The following is a 22,825-nucleotide window of genomic DNA, read 5'->3' on the forward strand; positions in this document are numbered from 1 at the left end:
CCTGTGTTGGACTTTTATGTGTTGACCTTGTTTCTACTCTTTATAACAGAAGAGCCCATTGAGCATAGAGGTGATTTCAGCAGAGAAGAGATTGGCCTCAGTACACAGTCTGGGTCTTATCTGTGTGTTTGATTTGCTCAATGGTTCCTGCCTGGCTTGTGGGGCTTTCAGAGTGTGGGAAGGATGGCAGAACAACAGATCACCAGTCTGTTGCCTCTGAGCCTTGCCCTGTTTGTTTCTCCTACAGAGGATTCAGTAGAGTTGTTCAAACTAACAGAAGATAAGAGGGATTTGGTTTGTCAATAAACAACCAGGAAAGCACAGATCTCAGCAAACTAAATAAAGAGAAAGAGGGCTGAGTTGCAAATGCATAAATGTTTAACTTCTCCAGGGTCACCATTACTGGAAATTGTTCATTTGGGCCTTATTGCAAACTGGTTTTGGAAGTATAGATATTTTGTCATATCTCTTCTGAACTGTTTCATAGTTAGTATGATTAATTGAATAAGAGAGGGAGTCAAGTTTTCACAATGGTGTGAGTCATTGTTCAGGTTACTTTACAGAGCTTTACCGATTAACCAATATCAAAAGGATTATCAAAATGCTAAGTCTAAATAATGTAAATGATGTCAGAATTTTAAGATTTCTTATCCTCGAATCATATGTAGAAAAAGTGGAATAGAGTGATAGCTGGAATTTAGTTGACCTTACAAATCATGGATAATTTTTTTACTCTCTGAACAAAATTGTGCTAAATGGAAGATATCTTATTACTGTTTAGGGTAGTTCCCTTAAAGGTGAGCTATGGTACAATCCTAACATTAAAAACATAAGGTTTCAAACCAGCACTTGAAATTTTAGGAGAAACCTTATGTTGTTTTGCTCCATCACTGAGTAAAAACCTCTGAGTCGCCTGTTTCTTTTTCCTCCCCTTTTCTTTACTATCCTCCTCCTCGTGGACATAGCAGCATGATTAAGCTTAAAGGTAGGCAGTAAAGGTCACTTGTGTTATCTTTCTAAAACTTAATCTTGATAAACATGTAACCATCATAATTTTTTTTAAGATTTATTTATTTTTAATTGGAGGGTAATTGCTTTATAGTGTTGTTTCTGCCATACATCAACATGAATCAGCCGTAATCATCATGATTTAAGACTATTTTTAAGCAGTTTTAGGTTCACAGCAAGATCAAAAGGAAGGTACAGAGATTTCCCATGTTTCCTCTGTTCCTACACAGCACAACATCCCCGAATATCAACATCCCCACCAGAGTGGTATGTTTGTTACAGTCAATGAACCTACATTGGCATTTAATCATCCGAAGTCCTTGGTTAGCTTTAGGAATGATTCTTGGTGGTGTACATTCATGGCATCGTAAACTTTTTTCTCTCAAAATCATGGTTGTTAAACTAAAATACATATCAGGCATCTCTTTACATAAGGAAATTATGGTAGGATTTCTTTTAAGGATCAATATTTAAACAGCCTTATACCAATTATTTTAATATAAAAATGTGATAGTCTATATTTACTGATATATATGGGAGTACTTTAAATAATCACATCTCTAAAATTTTGCCTCAATGTTTGTTTTTTAGAATGTATTTATATTCATACAGATATAATGTTGAAGGGGTGATTTAAAGAGGGTTGTGGAATTGACTTCTGCTAGTTAATTAAAACAAACACCCTGCCATGGTCTATGAAATATACACTTTAGAATTAAAAACTGAGAATTTTATTTATTAATTTTGGTTTTTGTACAGCTTACAAATATGTGTATTAGATGAAATTGAGATTTAAAGAATGTTTATTAGTCTTTAGCCAAACTTTGAATTATTCTCAGCATGGAAGTGAGTATATTATTCTAGAACTTTTGAGTCTATCCAGATATGCAAGTTGTATATTTGTTCTGCTAGAGAAAACTTTATTTTCAAAGAAAATTTAATAGTGAGGATAATAATTAAGTTTGAAAATCATTATTTTTTCTATGACCTTATGGAAAACTTAAATCTGTTAATAATCTGCTGATCTGCTCCAGCTAACATGCAAAATTTTGCTCTGTTTAACAGAATGTCAGTTAGAAATTCTTAGAAATGTTATTACAAGGAACTTTATTTTTATTTCTAATAAGTTGAACATTGATTGACATCATAAAAAAGACAGTATTAGTGTTCTGTTCTGCAGGCATAAATTTTCCATTTATTTAATAATTATCCTAAATAGGATCTACCGCATTAAGAAATTGATTCCACTTCTCTTATTTGGCCTTTAAAAAAAAAATGGCAGAAGAACCAAAACCACACCCTAAATTTGCTGATAATAGTTTTACACATTAAGATGTGGAAATATTAAATTTAGTATACACTTCAAAATGTCATTTTGTTGATAACTACTTTTGAAAAAATATAATTTTGATCTCAGCAATTTGCCCAATCAATGGAATGATTTTAGAGCAAACTTCTTGAATAAAAATAAAACATTTTCCCAAACTGATAGGATCTTAGACTGAGAGGATGAGAAGTAAAATTGAGTCTTTAATTATTACCTTTGTCTGTTTGTCTAAGATTCTACCCCATTTAGAAATGTGTTTGTTTTACATCATGTCATATGGTCTTTGGAATGTTTTTTCTTTCTTGATGGTAGATTTGTCCTTGATGAAAAGCTCCACAAGCTAGAATTTCCGTCAGAGAAGTCTAGTATAAGGAAATGAAGTTTGTATTCTGTATTACATTATTTGTGTTAGAGTAGTTCCACAGTTTTCTCACAATTCTTTGAAAATGGAGAAGAAAGCAAACTAAGTGGCATTTAAAAAATTATTTTATTTGCTTATAAATAAGTTTGAGTTGCATTTTTCATGTGAAAGACAAGAATCTATCTGCTAAAAAAGGATTTGTCTCATAGAGAACAGACCTGTAGTTGACAAAAGGAAGGGTGTGGGGAAGGCATGGAGTGGGAGTTAAGGGTTCGCAGATGCAAACTATCATATATAGAATGCATAAGCAATAAGATCCTACTGTTTAGCACAGGGAACTATATTCAATATCCTGTAATAAACCATAATGGAAAGGAATATAAAAAAGAATATGTGTGTGTGTGTGTGTGTGTGTGTGTGTGTATAACTGAATTACATTGCTGTACAATAGAAATTAACACAATATTGTTATTTGACAATGATTAAGAAAAAAAGAAATTGTCTCATTGATTTCCAATGTCAATCTGTAAAAAATTAACTCCAGATAATTTTTATTGTGCTCCTATTTACTGATAAGCAAAACTGTCTTTAATGATGGCCATCCATGTGCACTAAATTTTAAGTTGAAGTAAGGGAATGCTCAAGATCACCAAATCTCATATTTTCATTTTCAGAAGCAAGTGGTCCTGTCCAAGTAATCATCACTGAGACCCCAAGTCAACCCAACTCTCACCCCATCCAATGGAATGCACCAGAATCATCTCACATTTCCAAGTACATTCTCAGATGGAAACCTGTGAGTATCCTGCTCAGAAACCTTGGGTATTGAGGCTCTTGATTAATAGATTCTGGGGACTTCCTGGTGGTCCAGTGACTAAGACTTCCTGTTCCCAATTCAGGAGACTCCTGTTCAATCCCTGGTCAGGGAACTAGATACTGCATGTCATATCTAAGTGTTTGCGTGCCACAACTAAAAGATGCCATGTGCTGCAACTAAGACTAGGTGCAGCGAAATAAAGTAAAGTAAATAATTGAATATTTTTTTAAAAGGAGAAGGAAATGAACAGATTCTGAAAATGTGTTTCAGTTTTGGAGTCAGTAGATCTGATGAACTAGTCATTTGGCATTATATTTGTTTAGTGACCAAACAGTATGTGGTCAATCTAATTGACATATAGACTTAGCTTTGTTTTGGTATTTAGGAGAACTTAGCTCCTCATGTTAGAAACATCTTGTTTGTGAGGGCTTAGAAATGATAATGCTTAAAATTTTTCTTACCCAGCACGGGAAGAGAATCTAAAATTTTTAAAAGTCTTGCAACTCCATCAAAGGGAAAGAAAACTACTGGCATAATTTTCCATGATTTGTAAAACAAAATAGCTAAGTTAATATCTTTCTTCTTTGGTTCACTTTTTAAGTGATTGTTCTGTCTTTTTTTTTGACCACGCCACATGGCCTGAGGGATCGTAGTTCCCCAACCAGGCGTTGAACCTGGGCCATGACGGTGAATACCCCAAGTCTTAACCACTAGACCTACAGGAAATTTCCATGATCATTTCATAAAACCTTACTTTCTAATCTTTTCAGTTATTTGGATAGAAGGGAGAGATGATGAGAGAAAAGTGTAGATGAGGGATAGTTAGTGTATTTAATGAATGACTTTGTGACTTGCCTACTAATCATCTAGAAATTGAAGAAACCTCACTAAGGAGGATATTGATCTATTAAGTCTCACTAAGGAGGATATTGATCTATTAAGTTGTAGTTTCTCTTACCCTCTCAAGTCTGCCCTTATATCTCTCCAAAATGTATGACATTAATTTGAGAAACTATTTAAGCACAGGAGAAAAATGCCCATTGTAAATCACAGCTATTGGTTTCTAGGAACTAAAAAAGCAAAGCAAAATAAAACATTTGACCAGCTCATGCAATTGTATTAGATTCTTTTTGAAAAATTCAAGCTGTTGAAATCACTCTTTTTCTTCTCTCACCTTTTGTTAATGTCCACAGTATATGTAGCAGCCATTTGCAGAACTTTTTGTCTAATGATGTCAGTCGATGGGATGAATATATTTCCTCTCTAACACTTTCTTATTTCTCATTTCTCTTCACTGATTTTATTTACTATAAACTTAACTCTGAAGTATCTGTGAGACCACAGTAATAAGGGATAATTGCACATAGGTATAAAATGTGTATAAGGACTTTCCAGGTGATGCTAGTGGTAAAGAACCCACCTGCCAATAATGGAGATTTAAGAGATGTGGTTCAATCCCTGGGTTGGGAAGATCCCCTGGAGGAGGGCATGACAACCCACTCCAGTATTCTTGTCTGAAGAATACCACGGACAGAGGAGCCTGGTGTGCTGCAGTTCATAGGGTCACACAGAGGCAGACACAACTGAAGCGACTTAGTACACACATAAAATGTATATAAGTTAGAAAGTCTCCAAAGAGTGGAGGTTATTTCTTCGAGATTTTTTAACACTTTTGGGTTTTTCTTTAATATTTGTCACCTGAGAGTTTATTCTTGAGTATTTTCTTCTAATAACAAGTTCACATTGAATGAAAGGCTTACTATTAAATCTGAGCTAATTTTAATGACTAATTTACTGTTTTTCACAAGGTGTTTAAATGTAAAGAGTACTAGGATCACTTTCATTTATTTAAAAATTATAAAGGGACACTTGAGTATCTGAATTATTGAGGAACTGGTTGATTGGATAATTTTGTAAAATCACTGGGTATTAAAAATGTATTTTGATTTATATTAGTGTAGACTATTTATTGGAGAAGGAAATGGCAACCCACTCCAGTGTTCTTGCCTGGAGAATCCCAGGGACAGAGGAGCCTCGTGGGCTGACTGTCTGTGGGGTCACACAGAGTCAGACATGACTGAAGTGACTTCGCAGACTATTTATACTTAAAAAGATCTCAACTTGTTTGAAGTAAGGATGTTTCTTTTTTACACATTTTATTGCCATAATTTTTGTGATCCATGATATATTAATAAATTCGGACAGGATGTGAAAACATAAACTGGAGACAAAGATTAAATAAACTGAGATCACATTCTTTTGCAGTCTTGCCCAAAGTTGGCTAACCACTTTTGATGGAGTAGTTCATATCCAAGAATGAGTCATAAAACCAGAGCAGTGTTAAGCCTCGTATGTGATGGTCCCAGGAACTGAGTCATGAAAGAATATTATGCCTTTGCTCTGTAAGAAACTTGGTTTGTATCCCACTAAATAAACATAGACTATAAAGCCTTTTCCCACTTCAGAGAGGAATATATCCCAATTCATTGTGGAAATTTAAAAATTGGGAAAGGCAAAACTTGGGTTATCACCTTGGGTTGCTGTTATTAAACTGAATAATTAATCTGGCAAAAAGGAAGGTGCCCAGGGCCTCCCATTGTATAATCTTGGGCATATCACGTAACTCTGTTTCTTCACCTGTAAAATCAGGACGATAATACCACTAACTTGAAGGAGGAAAGAGATAAAGCTTAAATAAGAGAATGGAGGGAAAACAGCACGGAGCATAGTACATAGTAAACCATCAGTAAATATTAGCTTTAATAATCATTATTATTAACATTAACAAATTCTGCTATAGGTTTCTATTCTGATCCCAACTTTCCATGATTTCCCCCTCAAACGGAGCTCCTTGTTCTTCTTTGAAGAATGCTCGACATCATCTCCCAGCGTTCATCTTTGTAAATTCTTGTGTGATTTTTTTTTTTTCACTTAAATTTTTAGAAAAATTCTCCAAACCGCTGGAAGGAAGCTACCATTCCTGGCCACTTAAACTCCTACACCATCAAAGGCCTGAGGCCAGGTGTGGTATATGAGGGCCAGCTGATCAGCGTCCAGCACTATGGCCAGAGAGAGGTGACGCGCTTCGACTTTACCACCACCAGCACGAGCCCAGCGGTGACCAGTATGTACCCCAGCGGCCCGTCCATCTGTGCCTGGCTTTCTCAGAGCTGGGCTCCCCACAGGAAGTGCTTTCCTTCTCGATTCCTATTCTTCCACGGATGAATATGAATACCCACTTTTTATTTTGCTTCGTTGCGCTGGGTCTTCGCTGCTGCGCTGACTTTCTCTAGTTGCAGAGAACTGGGGCTGCTCTCTGTGGCGGCGTGTGGGCTGCTCATTGTGGTGGCTTCTCTTGTTGTGGAACATGGGTGCGTGGGCTTCAGTCGTTGTGGTGCATGGGCTTGGCTGCCCTGTAACATGTGGGGTCTTAGTTCCTGGTCACAGGGATCAAGCCCATGTCCCCTGCATTGGCAGTGGGTTCTTAACCACTGGGACTAATGGGGAAGTCCGGCACCTACATTTTTTTTTTAAATGGTATTTTACAGATGATGGTAGTAAGTTTTATCGATGGCTGAAGGCTCTTTGCTCTCTCTGTGACTCTAGGCAACACTGTTATTGGAGAGACCACACCCTTGTCCCCTGTTGTGGCCACCTCTGAGTCAGTGACTGAAATCACAGCCAGCAGCTTTGTGGTTTCCTGGGTCTCGGCTTCAGACACTGTGTCTGGATTCCGGGTGGAGTATGAGCTGAGCGAAGAGGGAGATGAACCACAGTACCTGGGTGAGCTCGATGTGTTGATGTCCGGCTGCTGGGAGAGTTTGCTGGGGGTGGGACTGGGCGGTGGGAGTCGGGGGGCATCCACGCCGGTGGCCTGGGAAATTTGGAACTAGTTGACCCTCCAGTGTGAGGACAGAAAACAACTGACCCTTTTGAGAACCGACCTGGGTTTTTCCTGAACCATGCTCACTTTCCTGGTCCCTGGTGGGAGCTGTGTTCTGTGTTAGCCTGGGCACAGCTCCACACAACAATAGTGTGTTCTTCCTGGAAGTAATTGCCAGCATGGGGACTGTTAGCTTTGGGAGAGACACAGTACCCTTATTCATGCTTTTCGGATTCTCATGTTTAACGGACTTTTAAAAACTTTATTGTGGAGAAATATACACACTGAAAAGTACACAAATCATAAACATAGAACTCAGTGAATTTTTATAAAAAGAACACACCCACGTGACCAGGACCCAGATCAAGAAAAAGAATATCCCTCCTCCCCTATCCCCCAACATCCCTCACCCATAACCACTACTTAGACTTCCAACTACAGAGGACAACATTTACAAATTTGGGGGTGGTTTAAAATTATATATCCTTAGAGAAAATATCTGGGAAAAGGGGAAAAATTATCTCATAGTGCATTGATAATTACTGACTATACATTAGTACATTTCTCTATAGTTTTCTTCCTTCATTGTCCCCACCGCCATGAATATATAGTTTTAAAACTATCCTTCTCATAGGTTATGGAGTCATTAGAGGGATTGGTATGCGCTGATAGTAACCGTTCCCTTTTATTTCAAAGATCTTCCCAGCACAGCCACTTCCGTGAACATCCCTGACCTGCTTCCTGGCCGAAAATACACTGTGAATGTTTATGAGATATCCGAGGAAGGAGAGCAGAATTTGATCCTGTCTACCTCACAAACAACAGGTACGCATGGTGTGAAAAGACTTTTTTCCCCCTGTGAAACAGACCTGTAGCAGTATTTCCTGTTTTTCTCATTTCTTCCTTTCTTTATTAGCACCTGATGCCCCTCCTGACCCTACCGTGGACCAAGTTGATGACACTTCTATTGTTGTTCGCTGGAGCAGACCCCGGGCGCCCATCACAGGTCAGCTTAGCTGCCTCTTCTTGGCTCCTATGTTAATCTTGATGCTGTAGGAGGTGAGGGAGTGGACTCTGATCTATGAGCAGGCAAATCACTTATATCTCTATTGTAATTACTGGACCAGAGTAGATGTATGTGTGTCTGTGTGTGGTATTAATTCTTACAGCCTTACCTTCTTATGAATAATTTCCTCTTAAATATGTCTTAATTAACCTATTTCACACAAACGTGCACATACACAATCACACAGGTACAAACCTTATGGATTTATTAAACCAGGCATTCCCATGATAGAAGAGGGGTAATTCTTCTGAAAACCTCACTCTGAGACTTATTCTTAGAGGTAGCTGAGATGCCTTATTAGCTCATTAGGTGACTTAACTGTTTCTGAAGTTCTTAAAAGATACAGACAGTCTAGACAACTCCAGTTCAGAGTGGTTCCTTGATTGCTCCCATCATCTAGAGCTCAAAGAAAAGAAATCAATTTAACATGAATATTTTCACCTCCTGGCTTCTCTAATAGACATTTGTTAAGGATCTCGGTCTTCGAGGATGATATTTATTATTAAAAAGCTTTGCATGACTATTCTTATTTTGTCTTTGGGCTGAATAGTCCTTATAAGAAGTAGCACTATTGAATGAGTCCAAAAGAATTGCTCACTCTTCAAGAGTGATCCACCAAGATGCTAAGGGCTATTAGGAAAGGGGGATTTAGGCCTTTTGAAACCTGTGTTTCATCAGTGTGTTTTATATTTTTCTCCTGAATCTGCAGGATACAGAATTGTCTATTCCCCATCTGTAGAGGGTAGTAGCACAGAACTCAATCTTCCTGAAACTGCCAACTCTGTCACTCTCAGTGACTTGCAACCTGGCGTTCAGTATAACATCACCATCTATGCTGTGGAAGAAAATCAAGAAAGTACTCCCGTCTTCATCCAGCAGGAAACCACTGGAGTCCCACGTTCAGGTAACGTAAAGATGCGTCTTGTGCTGTGTTATCTCTTAAGGCTTAAGAAAGTCACATCTTGAACCTCCCTTTTGCCAGAGGAACAAAACCAACCTTGGCTTGTGTTCATTCCATGAGCCTACTAGGGACAACCAGACATGTAAGATCAAAGAATAATTGTCTCTTTGGGGGGGTTATTTTGTCTCTGTTTACAGTTCCTATATGCAAGTCATCCTGTAGATTATTCTATCCCTGAACTTATGAAATTTAGCTGAAATGTCCTCACTGTAAAGTAACTAATAAAAGCTGGCTGTTGGCTTTCCTGATTAAAAATTGACAGCATAAAGCCTTCACATTTTCCCCAAGAAACCTAAGGGGTAGTTCATCTGTTGCTCTTAAGTATTAAAAAAAGATTCATTAAGTAAAAACCACATTTTTTTCTGTTGTCATAAGTTTGCTTAGGGGTTTTGGGGAGTATGTTTATTTTTAACCCCCCCAATAGGACACTTCATTTGATGGAAGCTCATCTGCTTACATTCACATTTTACGTAATAGTTTTAAATGTCAAATGTAAGCAAGATGACTAAACCATGAAAATATAACCCCCAAAAATGTGTTCTTAGATTTAAAGAGAAAACAGCTTTCCTCTGAAGAGAGGGACTCTATGAATTGCTTATATACATCTGGCAAACTGGTTTTTTAAAAATAATTCTCAGCAGGAATTGCAAATGACCACTGGACTCTTTATCTGTTAGATAAAGTTCCCCCTCCCAGGGACCTGCAGTTTGTGGAGGTGACAGATGTGAAGATCACCATCATGTGGACACCCCCAGAGAGTCCAGTAACCGGTTACCGCGTGGATGTGATCCCCGTCAACCTGCCGGGGGAGCATGGGCAGAGGCTGCCCATCAGCAGGAACACCTTTGCAGAAGTCACCGGGCTGTCCCCTGGGGTCACTTACCACTTCAAAGTCTTCGCCGTGCACCAGGGGAGGGAGAGCAAGCCTCTAACGGCACAACAGGCAACCAGTAGGTTTGGTCTTTATCTCCACCCCGAACTCTCCGCCCTCCCTTTCCACTTGTGGTGAATGGGCAGCATGCCATTCACTCCTAGGTTCACAATTAGAAACAGGAACATACTCAGAGGACAGGAAATGTGTAGTCAGCACAGAGCCAATCAGACGTGAATGCAAACTCAGACAAGCTCCATAGAGGCTAGTTGGTAATCCATTTCCCAAATACATGGGGGCATGACACTAAAGGAGCAAAACTTAGTCTATTTTTCCTTGCTAATGGAGACATGGATTGAAAATTTGAGTACCATTTGTGTAACTAAATAAACCTAGGTCAGACTTCAAGTGTCGTCTCTTAATCCTTTTATAGCAGAATTATTTATAAATAGTAATTGCTAAAACATTCATTGTGTGTTAAGCACCAGGTTATATGCTCAATTCTTTATTAGCATTATCCTCATATTTAATCCTCATTTTGAGTTAATAAGGAAGGTCTTATTATCCCTACAAGATACTTGAAGAAACTGAAGCTTATAAAAAATTCTGCAACTTTTAAAGTAACAGAGCTGAGAAATGATGGTGTGGGATCCACATGGACCTATGTCTTTTTGACTGCAAAGCCCATGCTTTCAGTTATTATACTTGACTACCTCTTAAACATTTCCTCCCTCTGAAAAGTGTTTTAAATTATTGTAGTGAAATTGCCAGTTATCACAGTCAAGAAGCAAACCAACAATTTATGTGATTCTTTGTGCTAGGGCAAAGTCACCAGGGTCTTGCCATGAATCTGAGGTTCTGAGTATATGTTATCATTTTTGTCTAATCTGAATCATGTGAAAGTTACTTTTACTATTCAAGCAAAGGATTAGTCATTGAATAAATGCAGAAAATGTCATTGGTTCCACGTGGAACTTTCTTCTTACCCTCAATTTAATGGGTTTATTTCTCTTTTCTTCACCTGTTTGGCTCAGAGCAGAACAAACTATAACTTCACAAGTACCGGCTTTTGTTTTTAAATACCATCTCTGCAGTGTTAGTGTAATTTCTGAGGGTAATGGGAAAATCATGCTGGAAAATTAAACTTTCCACAGGATCAGAGTCAGGCAAGCACAGTGAGTAATTTCTCATGACTGACAAAGAGTTTTAAGTTCTCCGTAGCATTCTTCTCCATGAAGAAGAGCTTCATGGCTCAGTATTTCCAAGGTTTTGATCTTTGTTTCAACCTTGAGAAGAAAGAACTTAGAAAATTCAGTCAAGCTTTAGGATTTCAGTATGATAATTCTGAAGTGCAGCTATTTCTTGACGTGTTTTATCTCTCTTTCTAGAATTGGATGCTCCCACCAACCTTCAGTTTATCAATGAAACCGATACCACGGTCATAGTGACCTGGACTCCACCTCGCGCCCGGATAGTCGGGTACCGACTGACCGTGGGCTTGACCCGGGGAGGCCAGCCCAAGCAGTACAACGTGGGGCCCTCAGCCTCGCAGTACCCTCTGCGGAACCTGCAGCCTGGCTCTGAGTACGCAGTGAGCCTCGTAGCCGTGAAGGGCAATCAGCAGAGCCCCAGAGTCACCGGAGTCTTCACCACTCGTAAGTCAAAATCTAAATGTCTTTTCTTGGTGATGTCTCATCTGTATTTACATTCTCTCTCCTTCATCCATTTCTTAAGAAGTTAACTTAGGGAATTCCATGGCAGTCCAGTGGTTAAGACTCTGTGCTTTCCCTGCCCAGCTCCCTGTCAGGGAACTAAGATCCCACAAGCTGTGCAGTGTGGCCAAAGAAGAACAAGTTTAGCTTAAAAAGCTTTGTACAAGTTTTAAATAATTATTTTTAATTAAAAAAAGAGAGAGATTTAAAGTGGTCCTACTCAAAGTGTGATCCATGGACCCACTGCTGCTCTGTGAGTTGTTTGTTACATGGACTAATGAGCTTATGCCAGGATGGATCAGGGAGTACACTCTTCAGTTTAGTTAATACTTTTTTGAAGCAAAGTTTTCTTGATGAAGGAGGCAGTGGGTTACATATGTTACCAAGATCCTTATTTCCTCCCAGACCAGTACTTTGAGTAGCAAGGTTTAAGACACCCAAGTTATTCGAAAATTGACTGCTACCGAATTAAATGAATTTACTAAATACTGGTTAAGGCAAGAAAAAAAATCAGTCACTGTGTCTACATCCTAATACTTTGGACATCGAATGACAGCATTAAATGTGGAAGAAAAACATCTACCAGTTGAATAGAAACCAACAGGACAAGAAGCTAAGGAAGTGATGAGTGTTGACGGCAGCGGATTAAAGTACTTCTGCAGAACAGAACAGCTTTTTTTTTTTTTAAGCTTTTCTTAAATCACTCTCGAAATTCCACAGAATGAAAAATACTGACAGTAATTTTTGGTCATGTCTGTCTTTTGCACAACACTTTACAGGAAGTGACCTTAAATCTCTTTCGTATCTGTATCACAATAGAGGACTGTGTTCATAAATTGATTTCTATTAAATGCATATTCATAAATTGATTTCTATTAATGACATCTCATTTACATTACAAAGAAATATGAGACCCATAATTTCTAGATAAGCATTAATTGCTGTTTTTAGCTCATTTTGAATTATACAAGGACCTAAACTATCACTTTTTCAACATATATTGCAACTACAAACTAGCTTGCAATTTCCTAAAAGCTTTCCATAAATCTTACTCTAATGAAAAATAGATGTTAAAAAGCACTCAAAAACTAAAGTTAGTTTATTAATTACTGTGAAATTTATTTCACGAAAGAAGTGTCTATAGAATTTTCCTTGTAGGAATTCATAATTTACTAAAAATTCATTTCCATTTAAATTGCATGTATAAAGCTTGGCTAGTAAACACTTTTTCCTTAGTAACTACTAGTTATAAACAAGTAAAATCTACTTTTTATCTATAAGCTGACCTTTGAATTTTGCTATTTTATGTTACATGTTACTAGGACTCTAAAATCTATTAACATGAAATCTGTATCTTTGTATTTCTTGTAAATGTCTGTTTCTTCTAGATGACATTCTCTGCATTAGAATGGAGAGTTTAGTAGATTTAACTCTTTTACTGACCAGGTGTTATCTTTTTTACTGTTTAACATGAAACACATTTTACATAGTTTCTTTTGTTGAATCAAATGCCTATAAAAGAATAAGCATCTTGTTTATTTTATTGAAAAATAGTTGATTTACAATGTTAATATCTGTGAACAGCAAAATGACTCAGTTATACATACGAGTATATATTCTTTTCAATTATGATTTATCACAGGATATTGCGTGTAGTTCCCTGTGCTATACAGTAGGACCTTGTTGTATATCCATCCTATATATTCTAGTTTGCACCTTTTAATCCCAAACTCCCAATCTTTCCTCCCCCACCTCCCCTCCCTTTGGCAACCCCAAGGCTGTTCTCTGCATTTGTGAGACTTTTTTTAATAGATATGTTCATTTGTGTTGTATTTTAGATTCCACATGTAAGTGATATCATATGGTATTTGTCCTTCTTTCTGACTTCACTTAGTATGATAATCTCTAGGTCCATCCATGTTGCTACAAATGGCATTCAGTCTTTTTAATGGCTGAGTAATATTCTATTTTAATGTATGTACCACATCTTTATGCATGCATCTGTTGATGGACATTTAGCTTGCTTCTGTGTCTTGACTGTTGTAAGTAGTGCTGCTATGAATCTAGGGATGCATGTATCTTTTAGAATTAGAATTTGTTTGTGTATATGTCCAGGAGTGGAATTGCTGGATCATATGGCAACTCTATGTTGCGTTCTTTTGAAAAACCTCCATACTGTTCTCCATAGTGATTGCACCAATTTAAATTCCCACCAACAGTGTAGGAAGGAGGTCCCTTTTCTCCACACCTTCTCCAATGTTTTTTATTTGTAGACTTTATAATGATGGCCATTCTGACTGGTGTGAGGTGGTATCTTATTATAGTTTTGATTTGCGTTTCTCTAAGAAGAAGCATTTTTAATGATAGTAACAATAATAAGTGGAGTGGGTGGGGCAGTTATTGGCTATTTCAAGTACTTTTGGAGACTTTGGTATACTGGCCATGTTATTTTATTGTCTACACAGTACATTTATAAAAATAAAATTTTATTTGAGTTAACTGATAAAACTTCTTTTATTAGATAAAAGTGATGCCTTGCACATAGTATGCTTTCAAAAAAATATTTGTTGAATAGATGATTGTGAAAACAGCTCAATCAAAGTTAGGTTTAACATCTTTTTCTCTGGCCACACTGTGCAGCATGCAGGATCTTAGTTCCCTGACCAGGAGTAGAATCCATGCCTTCTAACCACTGGACCACCTGGGAAGCCCCCCACGCTTTAGATTTAAATAAGCTTCTGTTAGCAGGGAGTTCTGAGGTTGTGAACATCAGCTGGACTTGCATATTTTTGAAATTGCTCTTTCGTTTTTTTTTTACTGTTACCAAACTAAATTCTGAAATAACTTTTCTGGGTTTTATTACTTGTACTAAATTCTTAAGAGCATATGGTGGGGGTAGGAAAGCTGTTTCTGGGAGAAAATCAGCCTACTCCTTTATAAATAGGGCAAATTTTATTTTTTTAACATCCAGGCAATCCTTCACCTAACAAGACCTGCCAGAATCCATAGCTCATACTTACAGTCACATTCTTTGTTTGCCATCAGTTTGTGGGTTTGTGGTTTGGAGGGTTTCCCGTAATGGTGTTCCCAGGCAGAGAGCATCATCTTAAACTTGGGAACCTTTTAGCTGGCTGGCTCAAGCAATAGAAAACACCCAATTGTAAAGCCCAAGACAGTTGAGAATGTTTTTTTGAAAAAATTGTGGCTTTCCCAGATGTTCAGTGAAAGAAATTGACTGCTCCCTGAATTGTTTCTTGTGGTCATTAAATAGTCACTCAGGGATGGCCATGGCATTTTGGCAAAGTCAGTGGCAACCAAATAGTGTATGATTTCAGTGACTCTGGGAAGGCATCATGGGTCACTCATCCTAATTCTTCTGAAAATTATCATCAAAATAATAACATTCTCATGAAATATGCCTCTAAACCAGTAGAACTTCAGTCCAGCCATTAGAGCAGTCATTACAAAGGAGCCCACACACATATTTTGTTTTTTTAGACAACAGGATTTTAAAAGTAATTTTTAAAAAGTTGCACACAAAAATCTAGATTGGAAGACAATTGCAGTGCTGGGCCTGAATCTTCCCATGACTGGAGCTGAGTAATAACAGAGTAGTCTTAAAGACTCTTAATATTCATTTGTCTAAGTCTGCAGGATGTCTTTGTCAAATCAGCCACTTATAATTTAGAATAAAAATGCATTTACTAGGTTTTTTCTCAGTGGGTACAAAAATTTGGTTGGGATGCAAAGAGGAAGAAATTATGAAGGCACCAAACATGTGGCCAAGGCCACATGCTTGAAAACCTGGAATTTGACTCACCTGATACAAATGCCTTAACTTCTAACACTTCACCTTTCCCATAGCAGTCAGTTATCGAAATGCTTGTTCCCCTTATTACGAGATTTAGTTGTTCTGCCAATTATATTTTAAAGAGTTTAAGTTTATGATAAGGTCTGTAAGACTGCTGAAAATGTGTCTCAACTTTGTGTACACATATTCTTCCTTTTTTTTTTTAAGTACTATTTTCACTAAGAAATAAAAGTGATGTCAGGATCTAGAGATTTGAAATCAAGTTTTCTTATAGTTCCTAATTCCAGTGGCAGAATGCTAAATTTCTGTAGTGTGATTTTTCTGAATTAATAACTATATATTTAAAGAAAGACTATTTAGAATTTTAAGTGCATCCATAGTGGCAGATTTTGTTTAACTTTATTATGGCCTCTCTTTTTGCAACCAAAAATAATTGGCCATCAGCTTGAATGAGAAGGGAGTTTGGGGGACAATGGATACATGTATATCCATGGAAAGCTGAGTCCCTTTGCTTTCCACCTGAAACTATCACAATATTGTTAGTTATACTCCTGTTTGAAATAAAAAATAATAATTGGCCATCATTATGGAATGACTCAGCATAATTGTCTATAATTTAACCATTGTTCTCAAAATAATGATTAAGAAGCAGAGTGATAATCAGTTTGTGATGACCAGTTTTACATTTTATGTGGGATTTTATACTGATGATAGGGAAAGTTGTTGTCATCAAACTCAAATCCCAAACATGATGAAAATACACAGATTACAGAATCCAAGGAGTTGAAAGAGTCCTCTGTGGTGATCCAACTCCTCATTATTCAAATGTGATTCATGAACCTACAGCACTGGTGTTACGGAAATGCAAACTACCCAGCCACATGTGCACCTATAGAATCAGAACCTGCATTTAAGCCAGGTCTCAGATGATTTGTGTGGTACATGAAAGGTTGAAAGGCACTGATCTACTCCAAATTTTCATGTATGTTACATTTTGGATCGTTAGTTGACTGAACTGAGGTACCAGATAAAAAGTATGTATCTGCATTCTCTGTGATTCCGAGGTTTGAACACATGCTTTTTTGATTCCATTGTACAGTGCAGCCTCTGGGCTCCATCCCACCTTACAACACAGAGGTGACGGAGACCACCATTGTGATTACTTGGACGCCTGCCCCAAGGATTGGTTTTAAGGTAAACTGCGGATGTTCCTAATGTCTTCTGATACAGCCCTGAGGTGTGTTTCTGGATGTGGTTAAAACAGGATGTTTCAAGAATTGGGTGACTTGAGTTTTGTCCTGTTTCTGCTCATACCTCTCTGGCCACATTCTCAGGGCATCTAATACTTCTGCCTTCCTGAATTGCTGGAAAGATGGATTGAGGCTGTAAAAGTGCTTTGCAAAGAAGAAAACATTAGTATGAAGCTGTTAGTTGTTGTTATCTTGTTTTCGCTATCCTTTCCCCCAGGGAATTACATTTAAAGCTATATCTAGGGAAACTGCATTTGTTGTGTTGTTCTAAATGGGTATCAAGTTCACAAAAACCAATTTAGGGAGACCAATTAAACTCAGAATAGCTCAAAAATAACATTTTCATCCAATCAGCTTCATCTCAACTTGTTCAAAGCCCCATGGGTGAATCTCTTAATAGAAGTTAAGATTAAGCTCTTCCCTGTAGATCTGGATACTTGTTTTTTTAAAGTAATGGTATTAGGGAAGTGAGGAATGCAAATGAATGTGTTTAAAAGATTTCCTTTCTTTGGCATTTAGAGTGTGGAGAGAGAAATATTTATTATACTTGAAAATAAAGACTAAATCCTAATGATTGTTTGTTTTAAAATATATACCAAAGGCCACTTCTTTTTTGAAATATGCAGTAGCATATTGATAATTACACTACTTAAATGCAGAGAATCCCTTTTTGAAGATCATTAGTGTATCTTTTAAATTTCTCTTAGTAGTGTCATTTGGACTTTCAGAAGCCTTGTAACTTAACTAAGGCTGACCCCAGAGTTGAACCCTGATGACACAATATTACCTAGGTTTTTTTTAAAATAAAATACTAAAAGGGTCGAAAATTCTGGGCATACTAATCTTAATTCTTCTTTTGTAACATATCAATCTTGCATTTGAAGCTGTGAACATACTTCTTCAAAAGGAGTGTTTTTGAAGTACAATGTGTTACAGGGGCTGGTACCTTTAAGTTGAATGTTAGTAACTCATTAAAGAGAGAACTCGAGGATTTCTTCCAACAAAAAGAAAATGAGAAATGAATGGACATGTAGCCTTTGTGCACTTCTGGTTTGTACCAGGAGGCTATTTATCAAGTGAAACAAGATGTAATGATGTTTCTCTGGAATCTTCCATTATAAACTACCTTAACTTAGTTTTGGAAGATACTTCCCCTAACTGGCACCCTCCCCCCAATTCTGGGGAATTTCCAGTGAAATTATTTAATAGAGCTAAAGTAAGGTCCCAACTAAAAGCAGAGTACACTTCCTGAGGAGTCCACATTATGCGAAGCATAGCCACAACTCAGCAGTAACCCAGTTCTGGAGATGTTCGTCCTTGGTGTTTATTTTGTGTTTTTTCTCCTAGCTGGGTGTACGACCAAGCCAGGGAGGAGAAGCACCACGAGAAGTGACTTCAGAGTCAGGAAGCATCGTTGTGTCCGGCCTGACCCCAGGTGTGGAATACGTTTACACCATCTCTGTCCTCAGAGACGGGCAAGAGAGAGATGCGCCAATTGTGAAGAAAGTGGTGACACGTAAGAATTCTTTGCCTCTTTTCATATTTTAAACTGTTGTACTTTTTAAAGGTAACTGATAGCAGTATTGTTTGTTACTTACGATAATGACACAAGGGGAAGATTTCATTCCTACTTATATTATTAGCTATTCTAAGTCTGGAGTAGCAAGTTCAACTGATATCATATAATTCATGGCATCAGAAGTGTTCTTTCCATGTCAAAAGTTATCTGTGAATTGATAACACAGAAAAAGATTTCAGCAGTGTTGCAAAATTTAAAATTGTAAAAAAAAAAATGCCCTCAGAGAATTGCTACTCATCATGGTTTCACAGTACAACTTCTTTATTTTTACTGATAATTGAAGGAAGGGAGAGAGGGAGGGAGTGGGGAGGAAGGGAGAGAAACATTCTATAGGTCGAGCACTTTATGCTAGTTTTGTATGCATGCGTGCGTGCATGCTAAGTCACTTAAGTCATGTCCAAGCCTTTGTGACCCCATGGACTGTAGCCTACCAGGCTCCTCTGTCCATGGGATTCTCCAGGCAAGGATACTGGAGTGGGTTTCCATGCCTTCCTCCAGGGAATCTTCCCGACCTAGGAGTTGAACCCACGTCTCTTACAACAACTGCATTGGCAGACAGGGTTTTTACTACTAGCACCACCTGGGAAGCCCCATGCGAGCTTTAACTTCTAATTAAATTTTTTTTTCTGTGTAGCACTGTCTCCACCAACGAACTTGCACCTGGAGACAAACCCTGACACTGGAGTGCTTACCGTGTCCTGGGAGAGGAGTACCACTCCTGGTAAGCCCGCAATGTATCAGAGGACAGAATTCTAAGGGCACTGAAAGGGAGAAATGACCTCCCTTTTACAGAACGAAAAAACCTAGACTCAGAAAAAGTTAACTTATATCCATTGTCACAAATGTTACAGAACTGGGATTGTAGTTTACGAGTTCAGACTCACTCTCACATTCAGCATCATGTATTTGGATCTTAATTGTTAGTTTGACTTATACTCAATACTGAGAAATTTGGCTAAATGGCATTCCATGATTATTTTTTTAAAGCTTTACATAAAGCTTTTATCTAAACTCATTCATACATGTTTATACCCATGGACTGTAGCCTGCCAAGTTCCTCTGTTCATGGAATTTTCCAGGCAAGAATACTGGAGTGGGTTGCCATTTCCTGCAGGAGAGCTTCCCGACCTGGGGATTAAACCTGTGTCTCCTGCATTTAAGGCTGTTTCTTAACCTGCTGAGCCATCAGGGAAGCCCCATACAATCCTAATGTGTGTAGAGATATCTATGACAATATTCAAATATCATTATGGAATGGGGCGATGGCAAGAGAAATTTTAGATATTCCTGATCTTTGTCAAGTCTATGAGAAGTGCTAACTAAAATATTTATCATTGGTTATATTAGGGGAATTACTACTGAGGTATCAGGATATTCATTATTGGGAAAATTCTAAATTAGAAACAGCAATGCCAACTAATGTTGATGGCATCCATAACGACTATGTGTACTTATTAGATTGCTTTATTTTGCTTATTATTTCACTATTCTGATTTGTACTCTTATTTTTTAAAAATAGTTCTTACCTTTGCTGGGATATCCAGTTGAGGCAATTATCTCTAAATTGGATCAATATGTGCTATCACACACAATAACGCTAGCTCAAAATATCTTTTTTAATTCCCTCTGAAGTAAAGTGATTTTTGGTGAAGCTTTCATTACCTGTAGAAGCATCATTTAAGCCCAAACTACACTATTTCCAGTTGAATCACTCTAAAGTTGAAACTTTTAGATTGGCAAGTTTCATGCTTGTCAGAAGCTAGATCGTTAATATTTAGTCTTAATGGATGGTTTAGTCTGTCCATCTGAATGATCATTAGCACATGTAATGACCCAAACATTTATTTCCCATCCAGTTGGAATTCCTTGTATATACTACTTTAGTGGTCACCTTATTCCTGAGTATAAAATATACCATCATTTTCTCCCTTTTTAGTAAGTTTAACTTAAACAACTTTCTCACTTTACTCTTAGTCTGTCCCTGTGACTCTCTGGTCATTGCTATTTTAATTTGAATGTCTCTCTCCTCTCCTCAACTCTTTCACTGCCCTGCTTCTATGATCTCTGAAGTCTTCAGCAGTTAATACACTATTTTTTAAAATTTGGCCATGCCATGCAGCATATGGGATCCTAATTCCCTGACTGGGTATCAAACCCAAGGCCCCTGCATTGAAAGCGCAGAGTCTTAACCACTGGACCACCAGGGAAATCCCAATAAAATTTTCCTAGAATAGAGTCACTTTTGTTTTTCACTTTTTCTCCTTTCCTTATTGTTGAATAATATTAGTCACTCAGTCATGTCCGACTCTTTGCAACCTCATAGACTGTAGCCCGCCAGGCTCCTCTGTCCATGGAATTCTTCAGGCAAGAATGCTGGAGTGGGTAGCCATTCCCTTCTCCAGGGGATCTTCCCCCCTGTAAATCCCATAGGTTCAGACCTTATTTTAATAAATGAGGAGAACCTATTTTGGGGAGTATGCCTAAGGGTGTGAGCCAGTTCCCTGCTAAGCAGGTATAACAGAATATTCTTCAGTTGTCCTGCAAATGATCCACTAAGGAAAATCAGGGTATTCATGGTAGAAGGAACATGGAATTTAGGACAGAAGAGCCTTTGGTAATCATTTTCCCTTTCCAAGATTCTCTTTAAACTGAGGATATTAATACCTCCCTCAAAGGCTGTTATAAGCACTGAATGACAGGAGGTGGAGTCTTCAGCATGTAAATGTTGAGTCCTTGCCCCATCCCCCTTTGAGCATGAATCAGTCCAGTAATTGGCTCTGGGTGGCAAAGGTTTTGGGCAGTAACTTTCTTCTTTCTATTTTCTGCAGACATTACTGGCTACAGAATCACCACCACCCCCACAAACGGCCAGCAGGGATACTCTCTGGAGGAAGTGGTCCATGCTGATCAGAGTTCCTGCACCTTCGAAAACCTGAGTCCGGGCCTGGAGTACAATGTCAGTGTTTACACTGTCAAAGATGACAAGGAAAGTGTCCCTATCTCTGATACCATCATCCCAGGTAATGGAAAAGTCAGCTGTTACCTTCCGAGTGGCAGTTCCAATAAGAGTGGGGATTAACCTCTTAATCCCCAGATGGTTGAGTGTGTCAAACTATGTTTGGGATTTAATTCTGACCTCCCAACCACACTCTCTAGAACCATGACGTCAAAGCCACTATTTGGACAAATGCTTGCTGTTAACACTGCTTGACTCTCTGTGCTTCACTGGGATGCTCTTTGTCGCGATGGGTATGCAGTGGAGTGGCAGCCATGGCATTAACTCTGTACTGTCCGCTCACGTGGAAGTATTACTAAAACAATGTCATATGTCTGTACTCAGTACCAGCAGGCGAAAAGTAATATGGTAAATGCATCCCATCCATACATTTTTGCCTTATCTTACAGTCTCCATATGTGAGCACTGAAATAGTTCTTGGTTGACACACACATTCAGTTCTTCATCTTGCTATTTCAAATCCCTCTTTTTTTTAATTGAAAAAAAAAAGGAAAAAGAAAGGCCACACTTTTAGGGTGTACTTTCTTGTGGATTGAATGACAACATTGAAGAGATCTACCATGGGATAGGTCTGTTGTTCATCCAAAACTGAATCATGACAGAATGAAAATGTTGGACAGATTGTGTTCTTTGCACGATTTGGTAGAATGCTTTTACTAATACTAATTAAATGACTATGAAATGAACAAAATATTAACAGTGGCCTTGGACTCAGGCCTGTCTTTCACCTGAATGTACTTTTGAAAGGCACATTTTATACCATATATTCATAATGTGTTAGCATTATGGTCCTGATGTTGTCATGAGTTTTTCTATGGGAAAAAAAGAAAAACTCATCAATCAATTTTTTAAACTTTTTTCATGCAAGCTTTATTCTCCTACTAAAAAGTTTTAGATTATTTTTTAACTTTGCTGTTACTTACTATAGATATTATATCTAGGTTCTAAGAATGGTGTTGATATCCCAAACAGGACTGTAATCTTTAGAACCTGAGAGGTTCAAACTTTACTATTTTGGGGATTTTAAAAAAAGAAACAAACCAAAAACCCCTAAAGGAATATTGTAACCTGTTTTATTCTCCCAGGGAAGCAAACTATTCATGGTGCTTAAAAAGTCTTTTCAGATAATTTGGAACAGATTGCATATTACCATCATTGCTTTA

General features: G+C 37.8%; 1 protein-coding gene and 1 non-coding gene across 13 annotated transcripts in view; one reads left to right on the forward strand and one right to left on the reverse strand.

Moving 5' to 3' along the window:
* Positions 1–22,825, forward strand: part of FN1 (fibronectin 1) — a 69,785-nt gene that overhangs the window by 18,101 nt on the left and 28,859 nt on the right. For all 12 annotated transcript variants that reach the window (XM_065930624.1, XM_065930630.1, XM_065930623.1 and 9 more), the window contains exons 13-24: positions 3,371–3,492; positions 6,457–6,637; positions 7,120–7,296; positions 8,093–8,221; positions 8,313–8,402; positions 9,172–9,366; positions 10,101–10,373; positions 11,683–11,949; positions 16,917–17,011; positions 18,415–18,583; positions 19,281–19,367; positions 21,475–21,666. In XM_065930624.1, coding sequence (XP_065786696.1) covers positions 3,371–3,492; positions 6,457–6,637; positions 7,120–7,296; positions 8,093–8,221; positions 8,313–8,402; positions 9,172–9,366; positions 10,101–10,373; positions 11,683–11,949; positions 16,917–17,011; positions 18,415–18,583; positions 19,281–19,367; positions 21,475–21,666 — 1,977 coding nt within the window. The remainder of the gene's footprint in view (positions 1–3,370; positions 3,493–6,456; positions 6,638–7,119; positions 7,297–8,092; positions 8,222–8,312; positions 8,403–9,171; positions 9,367–10,100; positions 10,374–11,682; positions 11,950–16,916; positions 17,012–18,414; positions 18,584–19,280; positions 19,368–21,474; positions 21,667–22,825) is intronic.
* On the reverse strand, positions 20,781–20,853 carry TRNAE-UUC (transfer RNA glutamic acid (anticodon UUC)). The gene has a single exon. It is a non-coding gene; the product is annotated as a tRNA-Glu (tRNA).

Source organism: Muntiacus reevesi, chromosome 3 (assembly GCF_963930625.1).
Source record: "Muntiacus reevesi chromosome 3, mMunRee1.1, whole genome shotgun sequence".
Classification (NCBI taxonomy): domain Eukaryota; kingdom Metazoa; phylum Chordata; class Mammalia; order Artiodactyla; family Cervidae; genus Muntiacus; species Muntiacus reevesi.